General features: G+C 37.7%; 1 protein-coding gene across 1 annotated transcript in view; it reads right to left on the bottom strand.

Moving 5' to 3' along the window:
• KIF11 (kinesin family member 11) overlaps positions 1-15,264 on the bottom strand; it is a 66,771-nt gene that overhangs the window by 7,049 nt on the left and 44,458 nt on the right. The window contains exons 15-19 of the mRNA XM_003904000.5: positions 13,567-13,692; positions 13,331-13,489; positions 10,964-11,070; positions 4,366-4,645; positions 1,308-1,530 (exon numbers count right to left, since the gene is read on the bottom strand). Coding sequence (XP_003904049.3) covers positions 1,308-1,530; positions 4,366-4,645; positions 10,964-11,070; positions 13,331-13,489; positions 13,567-13,692 — 895 coding nt within the window. The remainder of the gene's footprint in view (positions 1-1,307; positions 1,531-4,365; positions 4,646-10,963; positions 11,071-13,330; positions 13,490-13,566; positions 13,693-15,264) is intronic.

Below are 15,264 nucleotides of genomic sequence, written 5' to 3' on the forward strand. Positions count from 1 at the left end.
ATCCTCAGTTTATTTTTCCACTATTAATCTTTCTTTTGATAAATCCTCTATTGACTGGATAGAGGTATGTTTGTGAAAGACATGTAACTTGGGGATCTGTTACCTTTGGTTTGTTCCCCCTGAATTTCATCTCATCAGGCAAATCGTACTAGTTGTAGCTATGAGTTTCCCTAAGTGAAGTAGCAATAGGCTGTAATCGAGAAAATATGCCATTTATAGGCATATAAATGAAATAATAAGATAAATGAAATAATATATACTTCGGCCACCAGCTTTTTCTGTCTCTCACACATAAGCAGCACTTCACTGCAGATACGGGACTGATTCTGTGGCTTAGCTTGATTAACATCTTTTGGAAGTTTCTGCTAGTGTGCTTTCCTTTCTTTACTATGTTTCTCAAATTCCTTTGTGTCAGGGTTTTTGGTGTTACTTAGGTTTTGTCCATCAGATTCTATGAGACACCAGGCATTGTTTTGAGGATGTGGGTTATATACATGGAGTGCTTCTGGAACTATCAGTTTACTTGGCCACCCAGTTTGTGGAAGCACAGGCAAGACTGTTCTTTTCTGGTGATTCTCCAGGCCATTTAATACCCTGCAATGTATTTGTCCATCTGTGGGTCACAGTTCATTAGTGAGTCGTGAAATCAACTCACTGGGACATAGCCACCATTTTTGTGTACTGGGTTGGGCTATAAATTATTTCTGTTGTCAATAAAATTTAAATGTTTTTCTGCTAAAAAAAAAACCAAAAAACAGCTTGTTACATCTCTTCCATGAAGACCTTCCTGAATCATTACAGCCTACAATGATCTTTGACATATCTGATCTCTCAAAATGTCGATTCCTAAATGCCAGTGGTCCACGGTGATCCCTCATCTCTTAAAACAGGGATTCCTAAATGGCAATAGTCTATGACAAAATGAGAGGAACACAGAACAAAATGCACAATGTGGTAAACTTTGCATTAAACTCGATTTAGTTAGTTACATCTCTCCAATATTTGTGGTATTAAAATGTCCTTTTACAAACAGTGCTAGGTTTGTATTTGTTTTAAAAATATCCCCTATTAACAAAGTCAATTCCCTGAATGTATGTGAAATTTTACTGAATTGTGATACCACCTATATCATGACACTTGATTAAAACTATTTTAAGGTTCCAGTTTTCCCATTTTGAGTTGATTACAGTGAGATGGTAAATTCCTGTCAGGCAACGGCAGGACCTAATTTTTCTGAACATCTGACACTACATAGAGTTGAATTCGACTTCAAAAAATTTAACAATTCTATTTCTCTTTTAAAGTACCTGTTGGGATATCCAGTTTCAGATCCTGTTCCAGAAAGCAATTAAGCTTAGTCAAACCAATTTTTATGGTTTCATTAAGTTCTAGATTTTGTGCTATCAATTTTTCTTCATCAATAGTCATCTGACCAAGAAAAATGTTATGCTGCCTCTCATGAGCTGCCTTATGTCCATTTGATTTCTCAGTGATGTCTGAACTTGAAGCCTCACAACATTGGTTTACAACCTGTAAATGATGCAAACAAGTGTTTATTACTAAAATTAAAGTTGCCAGTGTTTTATTCAATATCATATTTCCCCTTACCTTTTCCATAAATTTTTTTTTTTTTTTTTTTGAGACAAGTCTCACTCTGTTGCCCAGGCTGGAGTGCAGTGGCATGACTAGGGCTCACTATAGCCTTGACCTCCCAGGCTCAAGCCAGGTAGCCTCCCAGGTAGCTGGGACTATAGGCATGCCTGGCTAATTTATGTATTTTTTGAAGAGATGGGGTTTCACCATGTTGCCCAAGCTGGTCTCAAACTCCTGGGGTCAAGCAATCTGCCCACCTTGGCCTCCAAAGATTATAGGCATGAGCCACCACGCCTGGCCTTCAGTAATAAAAGATTTTAAAACACATACAAAAGTAGAGAGAACAGAATAATTAATCTCCTTGTATTCATTACCCAGCTTCAACATTTACCAACAAGTAGAGTACAAACATTTACCAACAGGACTGGCCACTTAACTCCTTCACAAACCCAGGATTATTTTGAAACAAATCCTGTATCATTTCATCCATTTACTTCAGCATGTATCTCTAAGAGGTAAGAGCACTTTAAGACCACTATCACATCTGAAAATGTTAACACTGATTCCTTCCTATCAAATGTCTAGTCCATGTTCAGACTTCACCAGTTGTCTCAAATGTGTGTTACAATTGCTTTGTTTGAACCAGAATTCACCACTAGATTTGGTTTATAGGTCTTAAGTCGGTCACTATATAATTTATCATCCAAATTGGAAACCTTTTAGAGTGAAAGGGCCCATTCATAATAATCATTCGAATACAACTTCAACAAGGACTGCCTCAGGCAAACTAAGACTTAAGGACCTCTAGTCTTAAGTCTCTTTTGGTCTACAGGTTATCTTTTCTCCTATTTTTTTCCCTTGGAAAAAAACTTGTTGCTGAAGACATGAGGTCTTTACCCTATTGAACACCTCAAATTCTGGATTTGGTCAACTGCATTTCTATGCTTTATTTTCTACAAACTGGCTAGACCTAAAGGCTTGATTTAATTCAGGTTTAATTTTTTAGCAAGAATATTTCATAGGTAGTACAGCAAACACAAAATGCTTTGCTGGGTCTCTCATGTTAAGATTTATCAGTGAGTTCAGGTATGGTTAGCCTATTAATTATAAAGTTCCCCATCAGCTTTTGATCAAATGGTTTAAGCCATCATTAATATCCACAGGGGTTATTTTATTAAGAGTTGCATACTGGTGATATATTCTATCATTTCTTCTCCATTTTATTAGCTTAGAGTCTAATGAAAACTTTTCTTCATTACCCTGCTAAACCAAGATATGGAAAGACAGATGGATGCTATATTGTTTTTTAGGATGCTATATTGTTTCTTCTTCTTTACCCATTTTCAGGACAATGTTTTGCTTCCCTGGCATGATCCAAAGAAGACCTATGAAATTTTTATGAGTTCCTAAGTTTTAATATATTTGATGTGTTTTAATCCTTTATGGCCATTATTCTTTTTGATGCTCAAATTATACCACCTTTGAACATGGGGAGGTTGGCTACTAAGACCTTTTGACAACCTTGAGACGGAGTCTTGCTCTGTCGCCCGGGCTGGAGTGCAGTGGCGCGATCTCAGCTCACTGCAAGCTCCGCCTCCCGGGTTTACACCATTCTCCTGCCTCAGCCTCCCATGTAGCTGGGACTACAGGCGCCCGCCACCTTGCCCGGCTAGTTTTTTGTATTTTTTAGTAGAGACGGGGTTTCACCGGGTTAGCCAGGATGGTCTCGATCTCCTGACCTCGTGATCCGCCCGTCTCGGCCTCCCAAAGTGCTGGGATTACAGACTTGAGCCACTGCGCCCGGCCCCTCAGAAATCTTTAACAGCTTTTTTACTTTCTGGTATGACAAGGTCTCTAGGGTCATATATTGTACATTTCCTATCGCAAATCTGAAATTAGTTATTTGTATACAAACTCTAGTTCCTTTTAGTGAAAACAGCTTATATAGATTAAAATTTTTAATTCTTTGTAACCTACTTCCTGAGAATGTTAGTAAAATCCTTCTAATGCAAAGAAAGAAAAAACCAAGTTACAAAGGGCTTGTGCAAGTATTAAGTTTAAGCGAATCCATAAACCTATCAAGTATCCTTTGGTTACCAGAACAATAACCTAAATACTTAAAACAATAATAGGTTTGAATGTACTTGGAGAAAAGTAAAAAGCATAGATAGGCCGGGCGCAGTGGCTCATGCCTGTAATTCCAGCACTTTGGGAGGCCAAGGTGGGTAGATCAAGAGGTCAGGAGTTCGAGACCAGCTTGGCCAACATAGTGAAACCCCGTCTCTACTAAAAATACAAAAAAAGTAGCTGGGTGTGGTGGCGGGTGCCTGCAATCCCAACTACTCGGGAGGCTAAGGCAGGAGAATTGCTTGAACCTGGGAGGCGGATGTTGCAGTGAGCTGAGATCGTGCCATTGCACACCAGCCTGGACAACGAAGCGAGACTCCGTCTCAAAAAAAAAAAAAGCATATATAAGTGGAAGGTATTACGTATCAAAGACAGGCTGCCCTTCTTTGAAGAAACTACTAAGTCAGAAACCAAGGATAAATACAGGAAAGAAACTGTATAAATGTTAAATTAATTCCAAGATCGAGAAGACATATACCAAAGCACAAAACAAGATCATGTGTAAGCATACCAAATATTATACTTAAAAGTTTAAGTGATTATAGCTTAAAATATCATTTGTTTTGAAATCTATTCTCAGCCAAGAATATTTAATTTTCTGATTATTATTCTCCCCAAAGTAAGTTCTAGTTATAAAGTTATTACCTCCAATAAGTTCTGAAGTTCCTGTTCCCTTTCATTTAAGGAAGATACCCAGTGTTCAGAAAAATAAACTGTTCTTGTGTTCAGAGACTCACATCGCTGTTCAGTCTCCTGAGATATTTTTTCCAGGTTGCCATTGAGTTTATCAGAGTGTTTTACAGACTCTTCAACCAATTTTGTACCTTCTTGGTTAAAATTTCTGAGTTCCTGTGACAAGCCATCAGAATCAGCACAAAATTTTTGACTGTGAAAAGTCATTTTGTTGACTATATCCTTAGATTTCCTATAGGAAAAGAGAATGACACTGTTGAAATGGGGAATTAAGACTCAAAGGATATATAACTTCCCAAGATCACTCATCTCTTAAGTGGCAGATCTGAACGTGGGCAGTCTGGCTCCAGGGCCTGTGATCTTAATAAATCGACATTGAGAATGGATGCCTTGGCCACTGTCTTTTCACAGCATTGCCATTAAATGACCTTTGAAAGGATCATCTTTGCTCATGAAACCTTTCACAGCCCTCCTTCAGTTACGATGCTTTCAAAATCTGTCTGCTTGTTTTATTCCTCTTACTAAGCAATGTTACTTCAAGGCATCTACTACAGCCTCTTGTCTAGTCCCTAAATTGGACAATCAGTCATTTATTCTGTTATTAAGCAGTTTCCCTTGCCTAGTATATAAAACAAATCATGAACATTACAAACGTTATGTTTAAATTAGCTATAAAGCTTTCTAATAATTAAAAGAAAATTATATTGGGGTGTGACAAATTATACATATAGAACAATATAACATAAACTTGATATAAAATTAATGTTGGTTAGACATATATTTAAAATTCACTGATAATTTCCCTCTTTGTAAGTTTCCCTATAATAGCATTCCAAGTTATCTTACAGGACAAGATTTAAACCTTGTGGAATGAAGTGACTCTTTATTACCACTAGATGGTACACCACGTGGGTAAACCAAGTGAGTCAGCCAAGATGTTGAAAACCAAACCTACAAATGAAAGTCATAATGATTGAAAAAAGGGCACAGTGGCTCACACCTGTAATCCCAGCACTTTGGGAGGCCGAGGCAGGCGGATCACCTGAGGTCAGGAGTTAGAGACCAGTCTGGCCAATATGGTGAAGCCCTGTCTCTATTAAAAATACAATAAATTAGCCAGGTGTGGTGGTGGGTGCCTGTAATCTCAGCTACTTGGGAGAGAGTGAGGGAGGAGAATTGCTTGATCCTGGGAGGCAGAGGTTGCAGTGAGCCGAGATTGTGTCATTGTACTTCAGCCTGGGCAACAGAGTGAGACTCTGTCTCAAAACAAAACAAAAAACAAAACAAAACAAAACCTCACAACTTAATGGGAAGATGAGATTGAGTTAAAAATATTACAAGCCATGACAATAAATGCCAAGTGCAGTTATGTTCAGTGTGTATATAAACATCACCTAGATTCCTGAGTGATGAATACAAAGTCCCTAGACCATACTGGGAAACACTGGTGTAGACAATAAATGTCAGGAAAGCAGGAAAAATGATTTACATGGGCCTTAAGAAACTATATCACACTTCTCTTCCTACTTCAACCCCACTCTAGTATTTCCTCCAAAGCCATGGAATGGCATAGAAATCCATCAGTCTAGATACCAGGAATAAAAAGTAGGAAATACTTTTTTGATTCAGCATATAGGAAGAGCTCACAATGGAACACGCTATACTTAACAGGATCAAAAACAGGGTTGAAAAACAAATGATAGAAGTTAGGTAGGGATATATAAATGATAGCTACAGTTCTAGAACAGCACTGCTCAACAGAAGTATAATAGGAGCCACATATGCAATTAAAAATTTTCGGCCAGGCGCAGTGGCTCACACCTGTAATCCCAGCACTTTGGGAGGCCGAGGCGGGCAATCACAAGGTCCGGAGTTTGAGACCAGCCTGGCCAACATGGTGAAACCCCATCTCTACTAAAAATACAAAAATTAGCCTGGCGTGGTGATGAGTGCCTGTAATCCCAGCTACTTGGAAGGCTGAGGCAGGAGAATTGCTTGAACCTGGGAGACAGAGGTTGCAGTGAGCCAAGATTGCGCCACTGCACTCCAGCCTGGGCGACAGACCAAAGATTCCCTCTCAAAAAAAAAAAAAAAATCTAGTAGATACATTAAAAAAGAAAATAGATAAAGCAATCCAAGTAACAATGTATTAGGTGTTTACTGCATATACAAACACCTAAGTAAAATATATGAAAATAATGACAAATACCAAAGACTCCCTCTCAAAACAAAAAAAAATCTAACAGATACATTAAAAATGAAGATAAAGCAATCCAAGTAATCTATTGGGTGTTTATTGCATATATAAACACCTAAGTAAAATATATGAAAATAATGACAAATGGGAAAGAGGAAACAGGAATATACTATTATAATGTCCTTTCACTACACGTGAAATGGCAAATTATTTGATAATGGATTCAAATTATCTTAAAATGTATACTTTAGCCAGGCGCGGTGGCTCACACCTGTAATCCCAGCACTTTGGGAGGCCAAGACAGGTGGATCACGAGGTCAGGAGATTGAGACCATCCTGGCTAACACGGTGAAACCCCGTCTCTACTAAAAATACAAAAATTAGCCGGGCGCAGTGGCAGGCACCTGTAGTCCCAGCTACACGGGAGGCTGAGGCAGGAGAATGGCGTGAACCTGGGAGGCGAAGCTTGCAGTGAGTGGAGATCGCACCACTGCACTCCAGCCTGGGCGACAGAGTGAGACTCTATCTCCAAAAAAAAAAAAAAAAAAATCTATACTTTAAATCCTAGAAATACTACTAAAAAGGGAAAATTTTAAAAGTATAAATAAGTCAATGGAAGAGATAAAATAAAAACATAAAAATTGCTCAATTTAAATGAGGAAAGGCAGCTGGGTGCAGTGGCTCACACCTATAATCCCAGCACTTTGGGAGGCCAGGGCAGGTAAATCACTTGAGGTCAGGAGTTCGAAACCAGCCTGGCCAACACGGTGAAACCCCATCTCTAGTAAAAATACAAAAATTAGCTGGGCATGGTGGTGTGTGCCTATAGCCCCAGCTACTCAGGAGGCTAAGGCAGGAGAATCGCTTGAACCCAGGAGGCAGAGGCTGCAGTGAGCCAAGATTGCACCACTGTACTCCAGCCTGGGCCACACAGCAAAAGACTCTGTCTCAAATAAATAAATAAATCATCATAGATTATAAATTTGATGAAAAAGCAAGACCCAACTATATGCTGTCTATAAGAAACCCACTTTAAATATAAAGACTTAGACCAAAAGGGCCGGGCACGGTGGCTCATGCCTGTAATCCCAGCACTTTGTGAGGCCAAGGCGGGCAGATCACGAGGTCAGGAGATCGAGACCATCCTGGCTACCACGGTGAAATCCCGCCTCTACTAAAAATACAAAAAAATTAGCCGGGCATGGTGGCAGGTGCCTGTAGTCCCAACTACTCGGGAGGCTGAGGCAGGAGAATGGCGTGAACCCAGGAGGCGGAGCTTGCAGCGAGGGAGACAGCGCCACTGCACTCCAGCCTGGGCGACAGAGCGAGACTCTGTCTTAAAAAAAAAAAAAAAGACTTAGACCAAAAGTAAAGAGATGGAGAAGGATACATCATACAAATAGCAATCAAAGGAAAGCTGGAGAATCTGTATTCATTTCAGACAAAACAGACTTCAGAACAAGACAGATTATCAGAAATAAAAGTGGATATTACATAATGATAAAGAGGTCAATTCTCCAAGGAGGTATAATAATCCTAAATGTATATGCACCCAACAACAGAGTTTCAGATACACGAGGCAAAAACTGATAGAACTAATTAAAAAAAAACAGATAAATCTACAATTAGAGATTTCAGTACTCCCCTCTTAGTCATTGAGAGAACAAATAGGCAGAAACTCAGTAAGGCCGTGGATGACCTGAATAGCACTATTAATCAACTTGATCAAAGTGACACATACAGAACACTTCATCCAACAAAAGCAGAATACAGATTTTTCTCATGTGGGTAGCACACAAACAAAGCATTATCAGAGTAACACTGCAAGGGCTCTAAAAACTAAATTGTCAGTGGAACCACAGCCCATAAAAGTGAGCCTGGATCTGTATGCTAAGCCTAAACAGGGTAAATGCCAGCTAAAAAATACTTAAATAAGATCCTGAATCTCCTAACATAATACCCAAAATCTTCAAGGTACAATATGGAATCACTTATCAAGAATCACAAAATCACAAGTTGAATGAGAAAAGACAATCAATAGACGCCAACAACAAGAAAACTCAGATGTTGCAATTGTCTGGAAAGGATTTTAAAGCAGCCATCATAAAAATGCTCTAAAAAGAAATTAAAATACTCCTGGGGAAAAAAAAAATCCTAGCTAAGAAACAAGGTATAAAAAAAGCAAATGAAAATTATAAAACTAAAAATAAAAAAGCAATAACTGAAATAAAACACCTCACTGAATGGGTTTAACAGTAGGTTAGAGATGACAGAAGGAGACTCAGTAAATATGAAGACAGATCAATAGAATTTCCCCAATGTGAACAACAAAGAGAATATATGTATATCTATAAGAAATATACGTATCTCCTGAGGGACCAAAATAAAAGATTTAGCATTTGTGTCATCAAAGTCATTGGGGCAGAGAAAAAAAGAGTATAGGGCTGAAAACTATTCAAAGAATTAATAGATGAAAAATTCCCAAGTTTTGGTGAAAGGCATAAGCCTACAGATTGAAGCAGCTAAACAAAACCCAAATAGAATAAACTCAAAGAAATATGAGTAGACAAAATATAATCAAGTTTCTAAAGACAAAAAAGTTTTGAAAGCAGCTGTACCATTGCCTATAAGGGAACAATTACTTGAATGGCAGTGGATTTCTCATTTCATAGTGGCCAGAAGAAGAAAATGAATAGCATATTTCAAATGCTGGAAAAAAATAATTGTCAACCCTGAATTCCATAGCCAGCGAAAATACCTTTCAGGAATGCAGGGGAAATCAAGACATTCTTGGACAAAGGAAAACAGAATTTGCGTCCAGCAGACCCACCCTTAAAGACTACAAGAAGTTCTTCACACCAAAGAAAGCTTGAAACTTTAGGAAGTTTAATTTAGGAATTAAATGGGGAAAAATAGGGTAAATATAGTATCTTTCTCCTCATGAGAATAGAATACTCTATAGGCAAAAAAAACCTGAAACCTGGCAAATCTCCTATGTTATATAAAAATTTTTAAATGGATTATGAATATAAATGTTAAACCATAAAGTTATAAAATTCCTAAAAAAGAAAACATAGGTCTGACTGTAGTGTATGGTAAGTATGCAGAACTGGCAAGCAATGAGGCTACAAAGCAACCTTAAACTCTAATACAGGCCAGAACTGGCAAGCAATGAGGCTACAAAGCAACATTAAACTCTAATATAGGCGGGGGACAGTGATTCACACCTGCAATCCCAGTACTTTGGGAGGTCGAGGTGGGAGATCAGTTGAGACCAGGAATTCAAGACCAGCCTGGCCAAAATGGCGAAGCCCCATCTCTACTAAAAATACAAAAAATTAGCCAGGCATGGTGGTATGTGCCTATAATCCCAGCTACTCGGGAGGCTGAGGCAGGAGAATCGCCTGAACTTGGGAGGCGGAGGTTGCAATGAGCCGAGATCACGCCACTGCACTCGGGCCACTGTACTCCAGCCTGGGCTACAGAGCAGGTTGTTTGTTTTTGTCTCAAAAAACAAAACAGGGCCGGGCGCGGTGGCTCACGCCTGTAATCGCAGCACTTTGGGAGGTCGAGGCGGGCAGATCACGAGGTCAGGAGATAGAGACCATCCTGGCTAACATGGTGAAACCCCGTCTCTACTAAAAATACAAAAAATTAGCCAGGAGTGGTGACGGGCACCTGTAGTCCCAGCTAGTTGGGAGGCTGAGGCAGGAGAATGGCGTCAGCCCGGGAGGCGGAGCTTGCAGTGAGCCCAGATCGCACCACTGCACTCCAGCCTGGGTGACAGAGCAAGACTCCATCTCAAAAACAAAAACAAAAATGAAAAAACAAAACAAAACTCTAATACAGGAATCAGCAAACTTTTTCTTGAAAAGCCAGATAGCAAATATTTTAGGCTATTGTTCAATGACTTGGATGCAATGACTCAACTTTGCCACTGCAGTGCAAAGGCAGCCAAAGACAACATGTAAACAGATATGACAGTGTCCAATGAAATTATTTGCAATAATAGGCATCCAGCCTGCTATCCATAGTTTGCCAAACCCTGCTCTAGTTAGTAAATTTTTCATCAGTAATATAGGTTAGAAATTGTGAAATTACTTAGTGTGTTTTCTAAAATTGAGGAAATTCAAAAATATATTGTGGATAACAGCCAGGTTTTTCACTGTCTTAAAAGAGAGCACAAATATGCAATGAAAAGACATTTATATGCATGTATATATACACATACATAATAAAATATCAACAAAATTTGAAAGTACACAGAGGAATTATTTGTACTATTTAAAGCTTTTTCTTCTGAAATAATTTCAGACTTACAGAAAAGTTTAAGAGAATTTTAAAATAGCTTACTGCTGTATATCTTCCTGGACACTACTAAGTGGTTTCTGTATATTTTCACACTTTTCCTCCAACGCACAGAATCTCTCTGTCCAAAGATTGATTAACTGGCAAAGTTCCTGTAAGAAAAGTGTGGGAAGTGAGGAGACTTAAAATTATGACACTTGAACATTTTTTATGACTGGTAACAAAACAAGAAGTATTGTCCATAGGTGTTAATTATATAAATTCTTGACAAGAGAGCTTTAACTCTACCTTTCTTCCACAGAGGAAAGCGGTGGAAGTGATATTAAAATGTAGGATTTTTTTTTTTTTAGAGACAGGGTCTCACTCTGTTGTCCAAGCTGTAGTGCAGTGGCACAATCAAGGCTCACTGCAGCTTCAACCTCCTGGGCTCAAGGGATCCTCTTTCCTCAGTCCCCAAGTAGTTGGGGCTACAGGCATGAGCCACCATGCCTGGCTAATTTAAACAATTTTTTTTTTTTTGTAGAGACGTGGTCTCACTATGTTGACCAGACTGGTCTCAAACTCCTAGCCTCAGGTATCAATCTGCTCTCAGCCTCTCAAAGTGCTGAGATTACAGATGTGAGCCATCACATCCAGCCAGGATTTTTTAAAAAGTAAATAATTAGCAAACTTTACTATTTTAGCTGTAAGTAACAAATTACTTTCAGTGTACCTCAAAACTACTCAAACAACCCCATATATCACATTATGTTTAAGACCAACTTTGACAGATATATGAAGTAGCTTTTTAACTGATAACACTACTAGAAGGGAAAATTAATGTGATATACTAACGGGTCAAGCAATCCAAAAATATTATCAATTACTGGAGCTAAAAAATTTTACAGAACCTAGTTGGATCATATTAACAAAATGTAAATAGTCTTATCTTTGCTCATATTTTACATTTTTGAAAACAAGCTCTTGCAGGCATATAACATGCTACATTGCAAAATGAAGAAGCCATCCTAATGACCAAGGAAGAGCTGAAAATACATCTAACATTCTTATTCACTGTTCAGTCTGCTGGTTGGCCAGTATCTCTGAATAACACATCAGTTGACAATACATATCTAACATTCTGATTATTAATAAAGTCTGTCAGTATTTTTACTAGTCTCAAAGGTATTATCAGATTAATAATTTGAATGCTAATGCAGGTATTATCATATTTATCCATATGTAAATGTGTTCAAAGTTTTACACAATTATTTTAATAGTGCTCATTTCAAGTTCTGGAAAACCTAAGAAATAGCTCACAAACTGAACTTGCTTTCTTAAAGCCAGGGAAGCCAAATTATTCATGCTAAGATACTTTTCAGATCAGATTTTTTTGTTTTGTTTTTTTTAAACAACTGCCTAACAATTTTAAGCATTTCAAAACAGTAAATTTATAAAAAGCCTTAGATCAGCCTTAGAATATACACCTAAAAAGTTCTCAACAGGCTTAAGGGGAAATAACCTACGCAGATGTATGAGAAAATACTGCAATTTTAAGTTGCCAAGAAACACATAGAAGAGACACTCAAACATGGATGCTTTTCAGGTAATACAATCGCTCCCACCTTCTGTAAGATGATCTACATACTATTAGATGCTCACAAGGTCTCAGTTTCCTCATTAAATCTGACTAGTAATAGAATTTATATCTATACTGATGGGAGGAATAAACACACAGTTAATTGCTCAATAAATGTTAACTATTACAAGAGTTCAGTCATATCATAATAAGCTTATTTAATAAAATTTTAGACAGTCATTATTAAAGTCTTAAGAATACCAGAAGCTGTTTTTCATATATCTGATATTTATAGATTATGGTTTGAAGGCTTGGTTTTGGTTTAAAGCCTCATATAATGAGGAACAGTTTACAGGGAAGATAAATCATGAATTACATTTATAATCAATAAGAATTATAAATTGTATCAATTTACTATGTTTTAAATGTCTATCAATGAGACAGAAATAAGAGAAAAGTAGGACTTGGTTTATGAAAGACAACTATCCATGCCATCCTAGAAAGAAGCAACTTAGCAGGTTTTAATGTAGATACATGTTCACTTTAAATGTTATAACCATTCTTCTCTAAAGGTATGTTTCTCCAGATTCCTCTTTCATCTTGATGTGAGAAAAGGACTGTTTTGTCATATTGTGGTTCTGCATGGGGTTCTAGATGTAGCAAAACTTCAAATATTAAGAGAAGTATTCTCGATTGCTTTACAATAATTACTGTTATAAGCAACAGTGGCTATGGTATTTTCAGGTTTCAGGTTTTACAGTATTCAGATTGTATAACATAGATTAATTATCAAGTTATATCAAATCATCCTAAAACTCTCTTTCTGTACTCCCCAAGTCAGCTAAACAACATACCTGGGAATGGGTCTGCTTTATTGTCTTCAGGTCTTCAGTTAGGTTTCCACATTGCTTTTGTGACTCAACCAAGGAAGAAATGGTATTTTCTTGTAGTTCGTGTAGATTGTTACGCAGTATACTGAGAAAGCCATCTAGTTCCTTTTTTTGATCTTCTATCTTTGAAGAAACAAAAATGAGTTTCCTTCTTAAACAACACATCAATTTTGAGATATTAAGAACATAGCATTTGTTACCTTATCGGCCACTGTCAATGAAGTCTTGAAAATATGCTTCAGTTGACTATTGATTTTCAGTATAGACACCACAGTTGGGGATAAAATCGTTTCCAGTGAAGTTAGAAGATCAGTCTTGAGTACATTCTGGTTTTAAAAATAAACAAATAGGTCTTTAAAAAGATACTTCCACTTCCATAAACCTTTCTAAATGATATCTTAAATACTTTGGTAGCTAAATATTCACATTAAAATTCTAAATTTCCATTCTCCATTTTTTTTTTTTTTTTTTTTTTTTTGAGACAGAGTCTCATTCTGTTGCCCAGGTTGGAGTACCATGGCAAGATCTTGGCTCACTGCAACCTCTGCCTCATGGGTTCAAGTGATTCTCCTGCCTCAGCCTCCCGAGTAGCTGGGATTACAGGTGTGAGCCACCACACCCAGGCAATTTTTGTATTTTTAGTAGAGATGGGGTTTCGCCATGTTGGCCAGGCTGGTCTCAAACTCCTGACCTCAGATGATCTGCCCGTCTAGGCCTCCCAAAGTGCTGAGATTACAGGCGTGAGCCACCGCGCCCGGCCCCATTCTCCGTTCTTTATAGTCTACATAGATAAATCAATATAATAATATAATAATTTATTATAACTTATTATATTACAATAAATATAATAATTTCTCTTTTTTCAAGCCCAGTGAAAACATAGAATTTTTTTTTTTCTTTTTCTGAGATAGAGTTTCACTCTTGTGGCCCAGGCTGGAGTGCAATGGCGTGATCTCGGCTCACTGCAACCTCTGCCTCCTGGGTTCAAGCAATTATCCTGCCTCAGCCTCCCAAGTAGCTGGGATTACAGGCACCTGCTACCATGCCTAGCTAATTTTTGTATTTCTGTAAAGACAGGGTTTCACCATGTTGGCCAGGCTGATCTCGAACTCCTGACCTCAGGTGATCCACCCACCTCGGCCTCCCAAAGTGCTGCAATGAGCTGCCGCACGAGCCAGAACAATTTCTTAATAGTTTAATGAAATAGAAGTCAGAAGAATTCAAAAGAGAGGAAAATGACAATCAATTAAGATTTCAGCACTCCAAAGAAAATAAATTTTAAAAAACCTGTAAGTATACTTTAAGAAAATAAATTTCAAACAAGTTTAGGTTACCAGTCAAAAAGGCTGAGACCAAGTAGTCATCAAGATTAGCCCTTGGGCTAGAAGTATTTAACTTTGAAGATCTGAGATGACTTATATCCTATTGTATCAGAAGAACTTGTGAAAGATGTTGTTCTTGTCAAGAAATGGGAAAAATTAAGAATGTAGTATAGATTGGAAATATTTATAAAAAGAAAAAAAGTCCTGATCTAAGCTCTTTTGGTAGGATAGGGCTGAGGAAGTATAACAGAAATACATTAGTAAATACTTATAGGCCTACTGGCATTCTTTTGGAAAGAAGAGCTAGCATATCAATTTCACCTAATTTTATGACAGCAACATTCCTCTTTTCTTTTAATTCAAGCAAAAATCGTAACTTGGTAAGTAGAAATATATCAATTCAGGCATAGCTTATTTTATTGTGCTTCACCTTACTATGCATCACAGATACCAAATTTTTACAAATTGAAGGTTTGTGGCAACCCTACCATGAGCAAGTCTATCAGTGACTTTTTTCAAATATCATGTGCTCACTTTCTGTCTCTGCATCACATTTTGGTAACTACTGCAGTATTT

Source organism: Papio anubis, chromosome 11 (genome assembly GCF_008728515.1).
Source record: "Papio anubis isolate 15944 chromosome 11, Panubis1.0, whole genome shotgun sequence".
NCBI lineage: Eukaryota > Metazoa > Chordata > Mammalia > Primates > Cercopithecidae > Papio > Papio anubis.